This window comes from Cygnus olor, chromosome 5 (genome assembly GCF_009769625.2).
Source record: "Cygnus olor isolate bCygOlo1 chromosome 5, bCygOlo1.pri.v2, whole genome shotgun sequence".
In the NCBI taxonomy this organism is placed as follows: domain Eukaryota; kingdom Metazoa; phylum Chordata; class Aves; order Anseriformes; family Anatidae; genus Cygnus; species Cygnus olor.
Window position 1 is genome coordinate 48283507 of NC_049173.1, and position 21336 is coordinate 48304842.

The window sequence follows — 21336 nt, forward strand, 5'->3', positions numbered from 1 at the left end:
AATTCCACTTTTTTTGTATGTGCAGATGCGTGTACTTCAATTGATGAGATTGTGCTACTTTATTCACATATTAATTTGTATTTCAAGACCGTCTCTTTAGTCACTCTTACTGAGCAAATACAAAGAAATCAAAAGGGGACTAGAAATTTGAATAATACAAACATCACTGATATTTCTATATTAAAAAAATGCTAATGGTTCTTTGGCTCAACTTTGCTTTTTTTTTGGGGGGGGGGTATTCAGTATTTTTTTATTCTTAGAAGCTGAATTGCCTCTTCATAAGACAAAGGAAACAGTATTCCATCTTATGAGCGAACCATCTGTGGTGGGAAATAATCCACTGTCTAGCTAGGAAAAGAAATGAGGCAGCATAATATGCACATGCCAGGGATTTACTTTCCAAGTCATTTCAGCTGAAGGAATGATAAAGCATCACATTGCTTTCCTTTAATTTCAAAATATGTCTCATTTGAAAACAAAAACAAACAAACAAACAAAAAAACAACTATCGAGTTTTAACAGTTTAATTTACTGTATGTGAACAGTTTATTTCTTGCTCTACTAGCTTGTTGGTGCCCCCTTGTGTTTAAAAGAACATGATAAATATCTATTGTATTTGTCAATCTTTTAAGACACAAGATTCCTCCTGAAGAAGAACTTAAATAACTATAACTGATCAAGGTATGGATACTAGTGCAGAAGGAAAAAAACAAACAAACAAAAAAAAAACACAAACAACCCTTTTCTTAGGAATTGAAAACAGACTTTTAGCTTGCATTTCTTTTTTCAGAATAATTTTTAGATATTTTCAGATGTTTCAAAACCACTAATAAATTAAAGATATTGATAAGTTTCTAGCAACTGTATTTTTAAAAGTATTTAAACAAATGGCCAAAAACAACATTGGGATTTTTTCTCTTTATTCTGTTCAGGTATATTTTTCTCATGTATATAATCAGTGAATTAATTGATACTCTTTATTATATGATGGTGAAAGACATCTGAGGACTTGTTTTCATTATTGTAAGGCATGTGGGTTGTTGGGTGTGCAACAAGAAGAACCACCATGTCTTTCAGTCCCAGAATGAACACAAACAGATTTGGATCAGCAGGCATGCTGCCAAATCCATGTTTTGTGGGGGTCCTGGTTAATGGCAGAAAATTGTATTCATCTAGACTGTTGTGATTTAGGAGCACAGGATGAGGCACGTCAGCAAGCCAGGAGCCGGAATAAAACTAACAGACTGTGGCATCAAGTTATTAGAAGAGCAGTGACCAGACACAGGGCAAGTGGGTGGCAACCATCCTAGCACAGTACAAGAATCCAGAAAACTTGTGAGCTGTTGAAGGAAAATCCTGTGTTTTGAAAGGAAATATTCAAAAGCTGTTTTTGAGATGTTTATGAATCACCAGAATTTTTTGTACCTGCTTCCTATTTTGATCTACATAAGCAAAGAACTTCCAAAAACCTCTAAAATTCAAATTTCACCTGTGGTCAGCATGAGGCTGCTGTGATTTGAATTCTGGAGGGCAGCTCACCTCTGAAAGAAAATGACTGTATCTGGTACCTCTTGGATTGCAACCCTGACAAAAATAGTATTGATCCATTAATTGCAGGCGGATGTCTGTTTGACAGTCTCGAGGATGATCTACAAAAATTCTCAAATGACATATTAACTCCTGAGTGGTGCAATTAAAGAGATTTATTAAGATTAGGTGGAGAAGGTGACATTAAAGCCAGAGAAGTGGCCTGGACGTCACACCTACTCTGATGTGTGGCAACAGCTGATCGGTGATGTTCTACCTCAGCTTAGTCATGGTGAATAAGACACCATGAGTGTACGAAGACTTACTTCTATCCCTTCTCGTCCAAACCTCTCTTCTCATCACCCAGCCTAGCCCATAGTTACTGGCTCCAGTGTCACTTTGGTTTTGCTGTCCCTTCCTGACTTGCTGGACTTTCCACCCTGACTTATGCTGATGATGTTTTGAGGAGCAGCAGCGGGAAAGCACCAGACCCAGCATCGCCCGTGTGCTCTTAACACACCAGTGCGTGCTGAGGGCTGTCAGTGATGCGCTTTGTGTACAATAACAAGTGACGTGACTTTGTTACTCTTAATTATCTGCCTGGACATAGACAAGCTATCTATATTTACAGATGTATTGCTGGAAAGTATGCTGTGTTCAGTCTGACCAGGAAACAATCACTGCCGCATTATTTTATTTATATGGATTCGAAGCACAACATAAAAATGTCTATATTCTTTCTTGTATCCATTTATGTTCAAAAATATGTACATGAGCATAAGCCAGTTCTCCAAGATCAACCAAAATTCACAACAACAAAATTGACGGCCATACCTAATTAACAAGGCAAGCACTCATCTATTGCATGTGATGTTCTGTCTTGCTAAGATCTGCAAACTCTGCCCAGGATAAATGCATGTGAAAAATACTCTTCTTTAAAATTTTCCTAAATTTATTTCTCTCAGTACCTGTCCTGCAGAAACACAGAAGCTGGAGGCTGGAGAAGTGAGCACAACTGTTTCTTTAACCAGCTCATCATCCTTGATTTTTTTCATGCAGGTCCTTGGATATTTGTGTTATTGCAAATAATGGTGAATTTCTCCGAATTTGCATTTGACTCACAGCCCTGGGCTGAACCCTGAGCACGTTGTTCCCCTGTTTTCAGGGAATCTTCAGAGGGCCTGGCTAAATTCATGATTCATGTGTTTAAACCACAAGCTCCTTGGAAATAGATTGAGGATATTAAAATAGATAATGTAACCAGTTAAAACAACAACAACGAAAGCCTAGCAAACACCTGTGACCAGCAGTTGTAACTGAGTATATGTAAGTACGGAATTTAAATGTACAATTCAGTGACAGTCCTGTGTGTAATTTCAGTGCTGATGAAAGGACCTTCTAAGATCCGTATGCTACCTGGGAAATAATTGCTAGGCATAGGTCAGTGAGACTTGTGCTAAGTAATTAGATTCTGAAAAAGCAGCCATATGATTGTGCATAATGTTATCCAAATATTAGTTGTACTACAACCTGGTACTATTATAACAGCTCTTAACTCATTCACGCAAGTCTTAACCTACTACTTTTAGTGAAGTGTTGCTGTAAAATAATGGTCTTAAATTACCAGTTGCCACAGCATAAAACACTCTTGTGATGGGATCAGGTACGCAGCAATGGCAGCAGCTGGGGCAGAGCTAATGGAGGCCCCAGCATACTCCCAGCTGTAGAAGCAGCTGGGTAGAGAGGGGCAGCCCTGTTCTGTGGGAAGATGGGAGCTGTGGGAAGGAGATCAGCAGGGAACAAGGAGGCTTCTGGCTGCTTCTCCTGTGGCCCCTGGGCTGGCTGCAGGAAGGGGAAGTTGATCTGGGCTCTTGGCTGCCTGGGAGGTGAGTGCTGGGGGGCATGGGTACCGGGACTGTAGGGGCAATCTCTGTTCCTCCATGGAGTAAGCGCCTCATAGAGCGTTGTGAGAGGAGCCCTGGGAGGGCAGGTGGCTGTGAGGAGGGTCTGGAAGCAGCAGCAGGTCCTTCAGGAAGCATTATCCATGGTCAGATCTCTGAGCTCTCGCTGTTATTAATGTAGTGTTAAAAATGTGTCTCTTAGTGGGCTGTCAGTCTATGCAGGGTGCTACTTCTACTGCCTCTCTGCCCTGTAGATGTCTTGAATAGCACAGGAGCTATGTACGGTCTTCTAGTATCCAAGCTACTTAAAGAGCATTAGTTTGAATCACGGTTAAGTGTCTCATTGTATCTCAAAAGAAAAAACTTCGCTGCTTCCTCTACAGGTGGTGCAACCGTGGCAGGCTCACAGAAGTCAGAGTGGATCACAAATACTAAATGCATGTCAAGGGAGATGCTGGCTCCTATAAATGTAGAGTGACATGTTGAGTCACAGGTAAATATGTCACCCTTCTTCCTCTGTATGATTCAAATGGCAGTTAAGCTATGAGAGTCGCTTCTAGGAAGCAATTTTCTTCTTTTTTTTTTTTTTTCTTTTTCAAAAGTTCGTAGCTTAAGACCAAAGATATTGAGGCAGGTCATAGCACGCAACTGCAGATTGCACAAAAACATTTTAGGCTGATTTTTTTGCTTTGGACTGTACACCACAAAAAGGAAAACATGAAAGATCCATGAAAATTCTTCTTAATCTTCCTATACCGGTTACCTCAAGCTTCAGTTCAAGAAGGTAATCAATAGCTGCTGTTAACTGTTAGCCACAGAGATCAAAGAGAAGGGAATGTACATTTTCATGTCCATTGCAAATGGCTATGGATCAATGGACTTGTGCTACAGAGGAAGGGATTAAGATGAGAAACTGGTGATCATTATATGTACAGCACTAGATTTCCCTGGAAGCTTGAAACGGATGATGGAGATCTCATAAAAATGAACCAGGAAAACTCAGATCAGCAGTAGCTTGAGTCCATTTGAATCTCTCTTGGGATAGAGAGGGACTGGACCCAAAGACAAAGGGTTAAAGAAAATGGAGTGGGCTCTGCTTCGCTTCCCCACCCCTTCGGGCAGTGCAGCTGGGCTAGTGCCACAGCTGTCATAATTTCCTTCCATCAGTAGCAAGGGGAGAATTTGAGATCGACTGTGACTCACATGGTCTGAATCAAATCTTTTCCCTTGCTGTTTCTGTGAACATGGTTTACAGCATCTTCTAATTTAATTTCAAAGTCCTGGCCAGGATCTTGGGTGGTGTTGCCTCCAACTGTAAATTGCAGAGAGAAGCAGTGGGAGGTTCCTCAAACTTTTGTAAAATGACACTTGGAAACTTCAGCAGCATTAATGGGAAAACCCTGCATCTATCCATAATGGCTAAGAGTAACTAGTGCAACCTTTTCATGGGGAAATGACAAAGGGAGTCGTTCTCACATGCAGAAAGCAGTGTATTTTGTCTTAGAACTTTTTTTTTGCTCTTATGCAGAATAACTTAACTTTTCATTTTGATTACATTGTCTAAAATTGCAGGAATCGGTCATCCCAAATATATATTCTTGACTTAGGGAATGTGTGGTGACCCTGAATGTGCTTCTGCTGTTGGCACAGGCAAAAAGCTATGAAGCAGTGGATTTCTGCTACAGATGTTGTTTGATTCAGTCCTTAAATTGCATTCAGATTTGACTATATATTTGGCATACTAGATATTACCATTTACAAACTGTAGTACTGTTCTCACTCACCTTTGGCAAAATGTTAAAACAAAAAAAAAAAGCTGGGAGTGTTGAAGATAATATTTAATATAAGCATGTATAGAAGCACTAGGAAGATTGAGGCATTGATAAAATAATGTTTTAGCAGTATTTGCCTAATTCCAACACAACTATGCTTGACTTAAATGAGATCATAACAAATTATTTGCGTTTTAGGTACGCGAACTCTATATAAAGGCAAAGCGTTATATAGACAAGAGACTTGCCATACTCTGTCAGATCCGAGGTCCACCCAGCCCAGGACCCAGTGTCTGTCAGTGGTAAGTAGCAAGAAAAGGAGATAAGAAACAGAACATCCTTCCCCGCAAATGCCTTTCCAACAACCAGGGGCTTAAGAGCTTACACAGCTGAAAATTATATCCAGACTGCTTTGTACAGTAGACACCACTGAACCTATTTTTCATGAATGTTTCACATCCTTTAGAAAAGAAAAAAAAAAAAGGACAAAAAAAAGCTATGCTTCTGGCCACACTTGTACTGCATGAAAATCTCACAATGCTTGGCATCCATAGTTTTGCTGTATTTAATATTATTGAATAATTTATGTAATAACACTATGCACTCAATATGTTAGATGGAAAAAATACTACCTCCTGATTGTCTTAACCTTGCCACCTGCTAATTTCTCTGGGTATGCCTTAGCTTTTATAGTATGACTCATCGTTCCCCCTTTTCCGCCTTGCCTGTGATTTTAGGGCTCTCTAGAACCTCATTCTCTACCGCACCCACAGCACGTCCATTAACTTGTTTTTTTCTCATGTACGTGTGGATGACGGGCAGGGACTATGCTGTGGAGGGTGCAGAAGGCAAGGGGCAGGGGTATGCCACTGCGGAAGCTTTTTCCACCATCATGTGATTGCACTCGCGCCATTTCGAGCGGCTGCCAGGGATGTGGGCTCTTATCTCCGGGTGCCCCAGCCGAAAGGAGAGCTGGAGCATTTCCCTGCCTTCACCGCACGCCCCACAAAGGTGTAAGAGAGTACACAAAAATAGTTCGGAGGCAGAGAGGGGCTGGTGGGCTGCCATTTGGGCTGGTGGGGCTGGTGTTACACACAAGCATTTCTCCAGTGAACGAGCACCCGGAGCCTTTGCTTGTCTCCGGATCACAGGAGGTGAGAACTGAATTATTATTGTTATGAAGGTACACAGTACATTCTGCAGGAGCAAACTATAAATATTTCCAGCAAATGCACTTAATATAGGTGTGGGTGCCAAGTAGCACTGTCTCCTTCCTAATTGTTAAGAAAGAATTTTTGTTTTATTGCATAGACAAGTAGATCCTCCTTCTCTTTGCCATCCTTCTCACAAGTACGTGTTGAGATGGCACAATGGGTTTATCACATGGTAAGGAAGAAAACTGTAGCTGGAGCCTCTGTCTCCTATCAGCCCAGCAGCCTATTTTAGCTCATGGGGCTCTTGAGAAGACAAATCTTGTTTCCTCTGCTCTCGCGCACAGTCTGAGTGGTCCCACTGCTCAGTTGTCACCTCCAGCGAAGGAGTGGTCCAACTAATGTCAGTCCAATGCCAATGTCCCCGTGCTGCACAGGGAGGAGCCCAGGGAGCCATGGCAGGTCCATGACATGGTGTGTGGACATCTGGAGGGATGGACATTGGGCAGCCTCCATCCAGGGGCATGACTTCCCCTTTCTCCTTGTAGCGTGTCCAGCTGTGGGCTTCTCCAAAGCATTCAGAGGACCTGCTTGAGCTCCTCCATTGGAGTGGGAAGGAAAATTCTCCTGCCTGGTAGTACTGCTGGCTGTGGCAGAGCCTCTGCAACACATGGAGGTCATCCATTTCAATGCAAATCTGTGCCAGACCAGCCCAGGACCTTCTAAACTAATGGCAGGCAATCACTGTGTTTTGATTTTCAGGACACTTTTTAAACAGTAAATGATCATTCATTAACACTTAACACCTGGAGTGAGGCGGTAGTGTTAGGTCTACTTTTTTTTTTGTTTTTTTTCCATGCATGTGGCTGAAGTATAAATTTAATTTCTGAAACACTGCTTGTCAGACTAAAACTCCCTAAACCCCGTTACTAAATGAGGTCATTGATCAGCTGGCCTGTCTTTGGCTGGGCTTGCAGTGGAGAGCAGTGGGCAGAAAAGGCCACTTTCTGATGAGGACGCAGGCTCCGTGGCTGAAGCCTGCTCTGCCGGCTCTTAGGTGTGTGTGTCCAGGCTGGGTTCCCAGCCCAGCTGTAGCCAGCGGCTGCTGACAGAGCCTGGGATCATTGCAAGATAGGATGCTGGAATCCGGCATTGTTTCCAACTTTCTTTGTGTTTCACGTTCATAAGACAAATATATATGTTGGGCTTGTGCCCACATTTGGTTCTGCTGCAAATCTCCGTCCAAAATAAATTAATTGTAAGCAAAGGAAAAAGAGCACTCTCTCGAATGCCTTTGATCTCCAGTTAAGCAAGCCAGTAAGTGAGGCTTCATACAACACAATCCACTCATCCGCTCTTCTGCTAATAATAAAATGAGTAAAGCACATTTTAAAAATAGTCTAAATCCATACTTTCTCAAAAAAGCACAAAAGTTAAGAAGGAGTAAAAAGATATGAAATCTAGACTAAAAGTATCCTGGCTTGGCTTCAAAGCCTCTGGGGATTATAGCCCATGAAGAAGAAATCTATACGTGTAAATTCCCTTGTTTATGTGTTTATCTCAGTGTGTTTTCTACCTGTCGTGTCAAATCTCCAACATCACCAGGAAAGATTCTTTTACAACTTGAAAAATGCAGTCCCGTGGAGATACTGAAGCCACAACCTGCTATGTTTTGGGTAACAAAGGAGAGTAGAGAGTGGGTTGATGACTGCAACCTAAGCAGGAGCTGTGTCCGGTCCCAGTTGTGCAGCAGGGAGCCACATGCCCTGCGCAGTCCCCCAGGGGCTCCTTCCCCAGCAAGGCAAGAGGAGGTTGCTTGGCCCCACAGCTCTCTTGTAGTCCGGGTCAGAGAACCACCAGCAAGATGTGGCTTCTGGGGCTGCCCCAGGGAGCGGGAGCACAGCCCTGAGAGAAGCCAAGGGGTTTGTGCCCTGGGAGATGAAGAGGTCTGGGATCCTGTTCTCCCGGTCCTGTGCAAATCCTGTGGCCATCCAGCCGAAGGTGTAAAAAGTGAGTGGCAGCTATTCTACACCCCGCACTTAAAAATAAATAAGTAAATGAATAAATGAAGAAGAGGTGGTATTTTGTGAGGTCCTAAGTTTGCTGGTGTGTACCGTGATATTCCCAACACCCCTTGCACACTGGGCCTGGGGAGGGGAGGCAGCTGGATGCTGCCAGCAGGCACTGTCCCCCCGGGAAACGTGTCCCGTGTGGCTGTTTGAGCGTGGACAGACGGAGGTGAATGCCAGCACACGCGGGGCAGGGGCGCGGGGGTGAGCTGGGGAGAGAACCAGCTGCGCTTTGGGCGGGGGGAGACCTGTCAGCGTGGCAGCCCCAAATGACGGCATCTCTTTGGCAGGACACCGAGCCATACTTTTTTTCCCCCTCTTTTCTCTAACAGCAAAGCGCACGAGGTTTTACCACGGTAACAAACGGGCCGGTGGGGGTGAACCCAGCTCCGCTTCAGGCAGCGCAGGGCCACGGGGCTCAGCCCCGGGGACTCCCCAGCGCCGCGCCCGGGGCGCGCTGACCTTTGGCGGCCGCGCTGCCCCCGCCCGGCCGCAGCAGCAGCAGCAGGAGCACGACCAGCACCGGCAGCACCGCCAGCAGCTGCCGCCGTCGCTCCGGCGCCCGGTGCCCAAGGTCAGGGCGGCACCGGCGGCCGCTCAGCAGGTAGGCGCGGAGCCCTGCGCGGGCGGAGCGGGGAGGCAGCGCGGCGGCGGCGGCGTGAGGCGGGGTGCCGGAGGGCTGGAGGCCGGCCGGAGGGCTGGAGGGCCGGCCGGCTCCCTCCCCGCCGCTCCCACCCCGCGGAGGGCCGCGCCGCACTCCCGCCGCCCGTATTTAAAGGCGGCCGGGGGGCGCTGCGCCCTGCGGTGCCGCTCGGCGGGGTAGCGAGCCCTGCCCGCAAAAAGAGAGGGAGGGGGGAGGAAAGGGGGGGAAAAAAATAGAGGGAGGAGGAGGAGGAGGAGGGAGCCTGGGAAGTTGAGTTTGGTACCAAGCGGCAGCTGGGCTGCGGGGCTCGGCGGGCGATGGATAAGGATGAGATCCACCTGCGCAGGCTGCCGGCCGCCGCGCCCTGGGGACCACGTAAGTCCGCGACGGGGACGGGGTGCGGGGCGCCGGGGGGCCTGTGGGGAACGGGACGCCCCGCTGCCTATCTCTCGGCAGCCTTTCGGCGGGGAGCGGGGGTTACAAATCCTGGAGTAACCTCCGCCGAGTAGCAGGGAAATAAGATAGCTGTCTCCCCGCCCCGACCCCTCAAAGCGTAGAACGGCATAAAGTCCCCTTTACCTACATTCATGTAGCAATTAAAAGCTCATCTGGCCCCGGGATGCCAGTCTAATTATGAAAAACTGCTGGGATGCGAAGTAGATGAGATAAATCCTCGATTCGATGATCGCTCTTAATTCACGCTGTGCTGTGGAAGACCAGCAAAGAAAGGTCTTACCAACTGAAACAGGTCTGTCTCAGGTTGTCAGTAATGTTTTTACAGAACTGGCTAAATCGTGTATCTCTATCATTAACTAATGTGTGCAGCAAAATAAATTATATATATTGGAAAGGGAAAATACATTCCTTGGCTGAGAAGTTACAGAATGTTTAGAGCCAAAGAGCAGATCATTTAAATGGTAGGGGGTGGGAATTTCCTTGGCTTCCCTCTAGAAATAAATCACAGCTCGGTGTCTGCGTGCATGCATGTGCACCCACATATGCATTTATATAAAATCTTCACGCGCATTGGAACACAGATTTTTACAAGCACTATTTACTGAACACATTTTTCTACTAGTTTAGAGACTATAAAACTAGAACTGAGATGCTAACCAGGAACGTGCCGTAACACACTTGATTATCCAGCTGAATTGTATACAAATGAAGTAAATTTAGCATGGCACCATTTATAAATTCCATGCTTTACAATCAAAATTCCAAATCTAACTATTTGCAGCTAAGAATAGCACGGGGAGCCCTTTTCTTTACTCCCTCTTTTTTGGATTCCCATGAAAACCGTTATCCTAGAGTCTACTCATTAAATGGCCAAATATTTAACTGGAGTTCAGCCCACTTCTAAAAGAAATGCTGTACACTCATCAAACCGTAGGGTAGCCAGAGTGCTCAGAATGAAAAGAGAACTATTTCTTTAATGTCTGACATGAAACAGCTGGGCTTTGTATCTGGATACCGGGGATGGGGTTTCTGACTGCCACTGCCTGTCCCGTGTTAACATATTAGTTAAATTAAGGAGTTGGAACTCTTCAAAGCTGACCATGGGGTATATTCTGAAATTGAGAGCCGGGAAAGCCTGAGGTGCTGAGGTGTTATCGCAGTACATTCACGGAGGTATGAGCAAGAGGGCTGAAAGATAGAAATGGCACTAGAAAGCTCTACCATTACTCATGGGGCAGGTGGCAATTTATCATGAGGCAATCACGGCGATAGGGTGGGAGTCCTGAGAAGTTGTTGGAGTGGTGTTTTATCTGCGAGAAACTTTACAGAATGGTTTGCAGTGACATTCTCTATTTAATTTACTGAATCACCTATTAGCAGCACAAACACTGTGTACCAGCTTCGTTAGTAAGTTCAAGGAGCAGTTTTGTTCTTGGAAGCGTGTATTTGTTTTTCTGTTGATAACTTATCCAAAAAAGCTTGTTTGTAAAAGCCATTTATAAGATGAAACTCCTGTCTAATTACATAATGGATCCATGCAGTGCAGCATGATCAATTAGTCCCAGCTAGTTCTTGGGCAAATTTTGCATGTATTGCCAGAGAGGCATGTGTACACCCATCCTTGATGTTTTTACATGGTCTTTATACTCAGAAAGCCCTGCTGCAGACAGCTGAGGAAACCTGATGGAACGAGGAGTTGGGGAAAAGCTGGAGTCAATGCGAGGGTGACAGAAGAGAGGAAGGTGAAGGGGAGTCTATAGCCCCCTTACTCTGGGTAAATACTTGGAATTAGCTACAGCCAAAACACTGTTTTGCGTTTCTCTAGCAATAAGTTGGCCAAAGTAACATCGGTACGTTATTTTTGGCTCTATTGGTGGCATGAAAGGGTAGGTGTGCTCGGCTACATCCCTGCCCTGGCGACCCAGACATCACAGCTGATGTCTCCCAGCTTATTTGATGCTAGTTCCTTCCTCACGTCCTGGGTCAGGGAGTATGTGTGATGACAAAGGGGCCAGGGTCAGAATTGGGGTGGGCTGGGAAAAGGTACCGACGTGCTGGCTGCTGGAAGGGCCACGGAGATAGCCTGTCGGTTCAGGGAGGGTGCGGAGGCGCTGGGACTGGTGCTCATGACGTAGCGTGGCATCAGCAGGCGTGTCTTTGCCCCCTGCATTTCAGCAGTTAAAAATTCCCCAAGCGAACACCTGGCCCCTTTGAAAAACAATGGGATTTTTTATGTAGTCACGCTACTGTCCCAAAAACTGAAGTGTTTTCCTCTTTTTTCCTTTGTGAGACATCACTCACCTCTGAGCAGGGACTTCCAGCACAGCTCCATAGCTTCTACTATGCATCGCCCAGCTTCCCGTGGTAGCACTGCAGCTATTTCCATTACCAGTGAAAATGATGAAGCATGTTAAGCTAATAATTAATCAGAGATGACAAGGGACTAATAACCGTATTGATTTAATTAGGACTTCTTTTCCAGCTCTGTAACTCGCAGTCACGCACATCATTAACTTAATATTTTAATTTGTAGTAATAACTTATTAATTTCTGCAGATGAGCGCAGGAGCTGGGGAGGTCACGCTTGTGTGGTTGGGATGTGCGGTGTGCTGCCAAAGTAGGGTGCCAAAACAGAAGGCAGGAGAGTGACCCTGGGAAGTAAGTGTTTATTGGCATTGAGAAGGGAAAAATGTCCCTTTTGACTTTAATTGTACCCTTTGGCTTTTGGTGATTTTGAGAAAAGGAAATGCTTGGGTATGTGCTGCGGTTAGAAAATCCGGTTTGCTTTAAATTAGCTTCACTTTGGGGAGAGGGAAGAGCGGAGGGGACTGGTGGACAGGACAGATTTCAGGACTTTACTGTGTGAAAAGCTGAGGGGTGCTGAACTTGTTCATCTCTGGCCACCGTTTTAGTGTTAGTAGGGATGCACAGCATCCGCTGGGGCACACTTGGCATCTTTCACAGTTGGGTCCCCAGCAAGCCACCCTCTGGCCACCGCCCAGGAGGCAGCACTAAATACCTGGCTGTCCTGTGCCACACAGCTTTGTGGGGAGGGCTCCAGAGAGCCTTTGCAGGGGGCTCAGCACCCTGCTCCTGGTGCTGAGGCACGTGTCCGTCCCCTCATCGCACTGTCAAAGGACTGAGCCCTGCGTGCTGGCTCCGTCTGCTGCAGCGGGGTGAGGAGATCCAGGCAGGCACTGAGAGGCTTTGGAGGAGAGGCTGCCCAAAGCACCCAGCCCCATCCTTCGGCACGGCGCTGGGAGTCTGGAGCGCTTCACTTCGCGTAGTTCGGTCACTGTACAGGTGAACCATCAGCCCGGTGAGATCCGTGAACAGAAGCCACCGTTTCTTTTCTTATTTCTTGGGATCGCTGTCAGGGATTCTGATAAAGTACCTCAGCACACACCATCGTGTTTTAGTACATGAGCCCAGTTAGGTGTGAAATAGTTCTGCTTGCTTCCAGAGGTTACAGAGCAACTCCTCTGGGGACGGAGGGTGCTAGTAAGGGATTATTTGCTTTCCCAACCTCATCCATGTTTGCTGTGAGGCTTCACATTACGGCAGGGCTCGCAGCTCCCTCGCAGGCAGAGCTGACCCCCAGGAGCGGCGGCACAAGTGGCGGCTTTGGGGATTGGGCAGCCTGTGTCCTGCGGTGGGACCCCTCACACCACTAGGCTCAGCGGTGTTAAGTCACCCCATGCCAGCTGCTGGATCGAAGTCATGGAGCGGGGTGATGTCAGTGGTGGTGCGCAGCTTTTTTATGGTACTTTGAAGAGCAAAAAGACAGCGGTGCCTCGGTTGTCGCCATGAGGTAATTTATGGCCCACGCAGGCCTGTTAGAGACCGCTGACCTGCCCTGCAGGCACAGGAAGCAAAGCTGCCCGTGCTGAGCTGCATTAGTCACAGCCCCCAGCCCGTGTGCTGCCAAGGGAAGCAGATTTTTATTTATTTGGCTTAGCCTTTGGTTTCCTATCCCTCGCCCCTTTGCTTCTGAGAGCAGTGCTGCATCCCGGTGGGAGGCCAGCCCGTCCCCGTGCCCCTTTGCCTTCCTCCAGCCGCTATCTGAGGACAGCTGAGCTATGTCTCCGATGGCATCCCTGCTCCTTGCTCGCCCCGTGTCCTGCTCTGCCACGCCAACTTGCTTTGCTGCCTGTGGTGGCTTGTCCTCAGAGCTGCGCTGCCCACACTGCTGCCCCATGTGCCGCTGTTTTCCCTCTTCTTCCAGATCCCCCAGTTCCCCTCTCGGAGCCTTCCCCTGGCAGTCTGTTCTTCCAGACACTACAAAAACTATTTCCAGACTTGACCTGATGAAAAGATAGCAGTACCACTAGATCCCACGCCATCTCCTTGCAGTATCTTTGCCTGCTTGCCTTATCTGCATACCTGATTTGTTTTTGGCAGCTCTGCGTCTGTGCTAGAGCCGGTTTGTGCGTTCTTACTCCTATGAGAGGAATATTAATAATATACTTAATCACTGAATTTGTCCTTTCAGACTGCAGTCCAGAAAATGCAACCTTTTTTTTTTTTTGGTAAACTGGCATGCACCTATGAGTTTTTATGCATGATTGTAAGTGCTCTGAGGGAGTTTTAAAATACAAAATCTGTTATGAAAAGGTTAAGTAGTTTGCAGCTATTAACTGCTCTTTTTACATTTTATAAACTATTTAACTTGTATCTTGGCATCAGCGGTTACAAGTTCTATGCTTCTGGTTCCTGGTCCTGCTGTCTCACCTCACCCGCTATTTGTATCCTGCTTAGGGGGAAACTTGATGAGCATACAGAGAAGGAGAAAGAACTTTGTTTTCTAAACACATTGCAAATATTTGTTGCCTCTTGTACATCTTCATTGACGTCAGCTGATGTCCTGCTTGCAGAACAAACTTGGAATATGCAGTAGGCATCTGTGTGTTGATAAGGAAGGTTCAGCATGGAAAACTGTCCAGGGAAAGAAAAACACGTTTTACAGCACTCAGTTATTAAAAATAAATAAATAAATAAGGCTGGCAATTGAATTACGTTTCCAGTGCAGATTCAGGATGCATTTTGAAAAAGTAAATAGGGAAAGTGAGCAGTTACTGACTTCAGCAACATCCTGGAGGTGAAAGTCATGAACACTGAGTCTTCTGAGCTCACTTGAGAACTCTTCTTTTTAAACGTGATGCTGTGGGAGTTTGGCAGTTGCTCTAAAGACGAGTAACAGGAGCCAAGGTGGAAGTTCTGGGGTGAAGGAAGCATCACTCAAAATTTTAGGGTTTTACTCTTTGATGTAAGAAAAGTGGCTGAAGGGGGTCCAGTGCAGTGTTAACAGTCAAAGAAAAAAACTGTGCTGTTATTTATGTCTGCTCATTTGTAGTATAGCATCTTGGCTGGCGATGTACCGCAAGATATGTCAATGAGTGTGCTTTGCGATTCTTCCCGGATTTTGGCAGGCAGGGATTCAAAATATGGTATGACTTTATGCTTCTGGTATGATTGCCCAGAAGAAATCTACTGCAGACTGAAAAAGATGGAAGCTTTTATGCAAATACCATTAAATTCATCTTGCTGTGTTGCCGCACTATTGTCTTGAAAAGGTTTTGTACTGATGTATACATGCTATTTTGGCAACCCAGCAATAGGAGGATAAAGAAGGGTTGTGTGGGCGTACTGCATTTGCTGCTAGGTTTTTTGGAGTCGAGCATCCAGCTCTACATTAAATCATATATTTGTTTTTGTTTAGCATTGGCATGGTCTACTTCTATGGAGAAACTGGTCCAAGGCTCGAGACCTATTCCCTTGTGTTTAATTTTGTGTGGATGTTGTTGATGGATGGCGTGACTTTAGTAGTTTGGGATGTACTGGGGGGTACCACGGTGTGTCTGGTGGGAGTTACCAGCTGTGGAACCACTGGAAGGACAAGATGAACCAGACCATGTCCGAGCAGCCGTATTGTGTGCGGTGGAGGCATCCATTCCCCAGGCTTGCTAGTGGAAACTACTACATGATTGTCTGTATCCTGTGTTCTCTGGCACCGGCTCTGAGCCTGGTCTAAAGAAGGAAAATGTCTTTCTGTGTGTAGTCTGAACACTGGTATGTGGTCAGCAAACCTCATCCAGATGCTTGTATCTTGCTGCATACTTTTGAATGTTCTTTTTTTTGATGAATGGCAAGAACAGGTTTCTAAAAATAAATTAATGGTTTTCCCTTTTTACTTCCTGTGACTTAATATACTTTATTTATCTATATAGCTACTAGTCATCATCATTCTTCAGCTCGCAGGAGTATAAACAGAGATGAGCCTACGACACAAATGAGTACGTGGGGCCAGGTTTCCTAGGTTCCCAGCCAGGTACAGGAGCTGCAGCTGCAGCCTGGGGACAGAGCGGGCTGGCCCTGGACTGTTGCCGCAGGGCTCTCACGGGAAGTGGGCAGCAGTGAGGTGAGACACTGCCTAAAGCAATAAAACCCGAGTGAGACTCCAGTTTATTACCCCAGCACTGCCCCTGCTGTCGATCAGGCCGGCATCCAAACCAATGGTTACTTGTCACTTAATCAGCTTGAGCAATGTACTTTAAATTTAGTCTCCCAGGGCATGTAGTCAATTCATCATGCTGCTGATACCGTGTCCCAAACAAATTATACACTTCCATCAAACAGATCTGAAAGTCAATTAATGTTATTGGGGTTTTTGGGAAATGATCTCCTTTCTGTGGTGATTGCCTACTAAAACTGAAGGCCGCTCTGTGCTATGGTAACTGTCTTGGTTTCAGTTAGGACAGAGTTAATTTTCCTCCTAGTAGCTGGTAGGGTGCTATGTTTTGGATTAGGATGAGAAGAGTGCTGATAACATGCTGATGTTTTAATTGTTGTAGAGCAGTGCTTGCACCAAGCCAAGGACTTTTCAGCTTCTCGCTCTGTCCTGCTAGCGAGCAGGCTAGGGGTGCAGCAGGAGCTGGGAGGGGACAGACCCAGGACAGCTGACCCAAACTGGCCAAAGGGGTATTCCATACCATCTGACGTCATGCTGAACAATATATAGGGGTGGCTAGCCGGGGTGAGGGGCTGGCTGCTCGGGGATAGGCTGGGCATTGGTCAACAGGTGGTGAGCAATTGCATTGTGCATCACTTGTTTCGTACACATTATTATTAGTAATACTATTATTATTATTAATATTGTTATTATTATTTTCCTGTCTTAATAAATTGTCTTTATCTCAACTCACAGGCTTCACTTTCCCGTTTCTCTCCCCCATCCCAGAGAGGGAGGGGGGAGGGTGAGCAAACGGCTGTGTGGTGGTTAGCTGCTGGCTGGGTTAAACCACAACAGTAACATAACACAGTAATTTTGTTTACTTGTGAGAAATTGCAGTATCTCACTACATATATATATATATATGATCACTACTATATATAAAACATGCTGAGCATCATCTTCCTTCCCAGAACATAGTTTGGGTGTGCCTCTCTTTGTTGCAAAGCAGCACATCTCTATGCTTTAGCGTATGTTAAATAGCACAGACACCTTGTGAGGTATACAGGACAACTTCAATCTGTGCTGTCTTGAAGTTGTGTGTATACACGTACCGCAGTGTGTAGGTATGGCTAATAGGACTGACTTGGTGTGCTGCGCAAGAAGTGCACTTGCTAGCAGGCCGAATAATGCAGGGTGAATGTCAAAATATTCCACTTTTATTCTCTTTTATCAGAATGACTGGTTGTACAGAGAATGTGAATCTAGTAAGTGTTCATTTTCATTTCAGATGATTAAATACATTCAGTTCTGCTCTACTCAAAGTCCATGCAGCATAATGGGATGCAACATTTGACCTTCTGTGTAGTAGAAAAGAACATTTCCCCCCCTTCACTCCCCTGCTCTTCCCCCCCCACCCCCCCATGTATCTTTTCTGATCTTGCCAATACATGCATTTTTCACATTTTCGTATGTGCTGTATGTCTGTATTGCTTCTTATGGGTAGTTTTGCTTCCTTCCCTTCTCTCCTCTTCAGTAACCATGCTTATCTAGCTTCACCCACTGCTGCCCTTGGAGTCGCTGTGGGACTGCTTGCTGAACGTGAAAGCTTCTCTGGGAACTGTTATGTGGGACATTGCAAAAGCTTTCTGTGCATCTCTCTTAACTGTTAATTGAAAGGACATAAAGCTTCAGAAAACAGCAAGCTTCCCCCTGGATCCATGTTTGCAGTTCCTCTGAGTTAAACCAAAGTGTTTCATAAGAAGACGGGGGCTCTGAGCAGCCTGGTCTATTGGAAGGTGTCCCTGGCCATGGCAGGGGGGTTGGAACTGGATCACCTTTTGGGTCCCATCCAGCCCAAACCATTCTGTGATTCTGTCAGTACTGAGTCCAGAGTACTCTGCTGCAAGGTCACAAGTTTCTAGGGATATGGGCGTCAGAGCAAGGTTGTGTTTGTCAGCTCCTTGAGTCCGCGTGTGAACAGTCCGCCAGGGTTTAGCATTGACACTGGTGGGGGCATGGATTTGAAGTGTTATTTTGAAGTGTATATTTCTCTTTACAATTGCTGTCAATAACCCCTTTGGTAGATAGCTAAGACTGGCTAAAAGGCCAGAGAGAACAGCTTCAGGTACATTATGAGATCATACCTCAACTACAAGGACAACTACTGTGGGCTGGTATTTCAAATTCAGTCACTTTGTAGAAATATTTCATTCTGTGTGCCCCAAGATACAAGAGGACATTTGGGCTCTCAGAATAGGAACAGATCCTGTTTCTGAACAATTGTGAGGGAGGATGTTCAGCATGTCCTCCTTTAGCTCACGTGGTAGGGAAGCCAGGCTGAGAGGCAAAGGCTGCACACAGACACCCTGTCCTAGCGCTTTCGTATGTCCTTTAGAAGTGCAAAGTATTTCTTTACCCACTGATCTTAAAGGACTCCGTAACCTTCAGTGAGCCTTCGGGAGAGCCTGTCGCCTCCTTTCTCGTTGCTTTCATTTGCTGTGGCAGAACTTTTGTTATATGCCAGGAAAGAGTATGTTGAATTTAGGGGTTTGGCAGGTATCAAAAAACAAGAATAGTCATTTTTGTTCACTTGAAATGGACTCAGCTGAGAGAAATAATGCTTGCCCAGGACACAGCCATGTGCGTTGTGTGGGTGGGAATGGAAGAAATGGAGCACCGTGGGTCTGCCCGGATCAAACAGGATCAGATTGTCCTGGGTGCTTCTATGCTAAGAACTGGATTTTAGTCTATCAGGCTGTGCTTGGTCACTCTGCTGTTTGCTTTGCAGGGGGCTGCTGAGTGTCAGCCTAGATAAAATAATCTAATTTTTAAACATGGAGTCTAGAGTTTTCCTTCAAGAATGAATGACTAAGAGTCTAAGGTCATTAGTGGCCAGAGAAATCACGCACATCAGTGGCATTCTTACATGGCCGTAATAGCCTGTCTTTTGTGTGCTGCAGTTACAGTATTATTAATTAAATATGAGCAATTTAAGTTTATCTGGCAATATAACTGAGTAGTTGGATAATAACAAAACCCATGTACTGATTACCAATGGAAGCAGAAATAGATTTTAGTTTAGATTTTAAACATCCTGGTATCGTACCAGAGGCATAGAAATCAAATCTGAGCCTTTTAAAGCTAATAGTTTCTAAATGGCAGATGAATTAATTTATTTTCTAAACTTTCTCCTTGTAGCATCTTGTTAACAAACTTCCAGTTAAAACAGCAAGACTCGTTTCCAAAACAACATCTTTGTTGTCTTTATAATAGAAATTAATGAAAGCTTTCCCCTTTCTCTTTCTCTTCGGTATATTTTCTCAGAATAGTTTGTAGGGGCTATATCCTGCAATTTGCTGTGCCCTCTGGCCCTCAGCCAGTGAAGCACTTAAGCGTACAAATAGCCCTGGTTTTGGTGGAAAGCAGGCAACTGAAAGACCCTCCTGCATGTCCCGATGGCATCCGCGCCCCTGGATTTTTGAGGGAAATCTGCATTATGCTTGCCACTCTGCATGGTGTTTTCTCCACCAACCAGTAGCAATATTTTATCATACAGTCCTGCCTCTTTGTTCAGTCATCTCTCTAAGGGATTTCAACAATTACTTAGCTGAAGAAAGACATGGAAGATCTTCTTCAAAGGTTGAGCACGGCGAAGCACAGGGCCCTTTGCCTCTCAGGGAGCTTCTCATGAGCTCTGCTCTAGGCCTCAGGGGCTTTGCTGTTCATTTTGGAAAGGAGGAGGGGTAGTTGTGGAGTGCAGTATCTCACTTGTTATGGCAATAAATCTTTAAAGTAAAATCCAGTCGAAGCAGTTCTTGGGAGCTTGCAATTGATTCCAGTCCAGCAATTACTCTGTATTGACTGGCTTGAGCACACACTCTGTCAGCAGCAAGAATTTTGTACAGAGACTCAGTTGCGGGAAGCTTTCACATTTTGCAGGTGGAAAATAAATTCAGGGACTATTTCAACCTCTGTGTGAACAACCAATTTATTTTTTTTTATTTTTTTTTTTTAAGAAAAGTCATTGAAGTCTCAGGCACTGTGTGAAGGGTGCGCAGAGGCTGTCATTTAGTAATGGAAGGAGGAAAATAATGATTCTCATAGTTAGATTATTGCAGGGGAGGGGCCCTCCTCTTGAGTTCGGTATTGCTGTCCGACCAATGTGGGGAGCTAACTTCAGCTTTTGACAGGTTTGATACTGTTGCTCTTCTTACTTCTTTGCACCACATCCTTTTCCCAGCTGCTTTCCTTTTTACTCTTTTTGGTTTTAAGATTCCAAAGGGGGAGAAAAGAGATCACAGAAATGGAGACTGAACTGGGGAAGGGGAGGGAAAGTGTTTCAGATATCCACAGGCAGGAAATTTGAACTCCTCTGGAACCTGAATGAGTTCTGGAGCAGTCTCATTATTTTTATATATTTATTTCCCTTTTTGGCTGTTCAGCCTGCTTTTCCCACGTTATCATCAAAGTGGCCTCAGAAGGGACAGTTGTGAAACAGAAACTATCTATGAGTAGAGAAACAAAAACAGAGCTTTTGTTAAGCTACAGATGCCTTGGTTTTAGCAAAAACAAACAACTTTAATTGCTGTAAGTATTTGCAAATGCTGCTGCTCTCCTCTAAAAGTGTTTAAATATGGGGGAAGTGGGGAAAGGCAAGAAGAGATGTCAGGGACTGCTCCATCTTGTTGAAACATGGGTTCAGCCAGTACACTGATGGTGGTTTCTCTCTCTTCCTACTCTCTGCCCTGGCCTGAATGCAGATAGGTTTGTAGCAGTGGAACTAAAGGAAAAAATAGTTTCTTCCCCTGGTTCACATGAACTGCTTTGAACTGGAACAGATGTGGATGTACAGAACTATCTGCTTACAGCAACTGTTCCATTTATAACCACAGATTTTCTATTCAGGTCTCTTTATCATTTTAATTTATTTTGTGTTTCCACATCCTTTTCCACAATAAAATTTTCTTAACTAAATGGGTTTTCAGTTCACATCCGAAGCCCTTGCAAGCACTCTTCCTTGTGTGAACTTTCTATGCCAGTGTTATTCTTCAGTGACTTTTTGCTCATAATGTTGGCCTCTGGAGGTCAGGTCAAGTTTGGATTTGTGGTATTTGTAAGATGTGGTTCAGAATACTGGTTTGTTACCAGATTAGGATAGGATCTAGAGTCTGATGTAATGGTGATAAAATCTCACAAAAGGTGTTTTTTGTAATATCTAACTTCAACACTTCATTATGTTTCTGCTTTAGGTTTTCAATTAGGTTTCTTTTTTTTATTTTTTGAGCACAAAAGTCTGCATGCAGCCCAGACCAAAATTGTTTCAGTGAGTACAGATAAGAGATTCAAGTTCAACCACAGAAGTTCAG

The 21336-nt window shown here is 45.2% G+C and overlaps 1 protein-coding gene and 1 long non-coding RNA gene across 7 annotated transcripts in view; both read left to right on the forward strand.

The window, feature by feature from the left end:
- Positions 1–3208: 3208 nt before the first annotated feature.
- Positions 3209–7850, forward strand: LOC121070940. Of its 2 annotated transcripts, XR_005820307.1 has the most exons (4): positions 3209–3413; positions 3812–3921; positions 5399–5502; positions 6900–7850. It is a non-coding gene; the product is annotated as an uncharacterized LOC121070940 (long non-coding RNA). The 2 variants fall into 2 exon arrangements; XR_005820306.1 differs by lacking the exon at positions 6900–7850 and having other exon boundaries at positions 5399–5841.
- Positions 7851–8922: 1072 nt separating this feature from the next.
- ANO1 (anoctamin 1) overlaps positions 8923–21336 on the forward strand; it is a 77855-nt gene continuing 65441 nt past the window's right edge. The window contains exon 1 of one of the 5 annotated variants that reach the window (XM_040558984.1): positions 8923–9024. Coding sequence is in view for 3 of the 5 variants with exons in the window: in XM_040558986.1 (XP_040414920.1) it covers positions 9381–9438 (58 nt within the window). In the remaining 2 variants the exon portion in view is untranslated. Of the gene's footprint in view, positions 9025–9259; positions 9439–11272; positions 11294–21336 lie in introns of those variants that run through there. The other 4 variants (XM_040558986.1, XM_040558982.1, XM_040558983.1 and 1 more) reach the window with 4 other exon arrangements.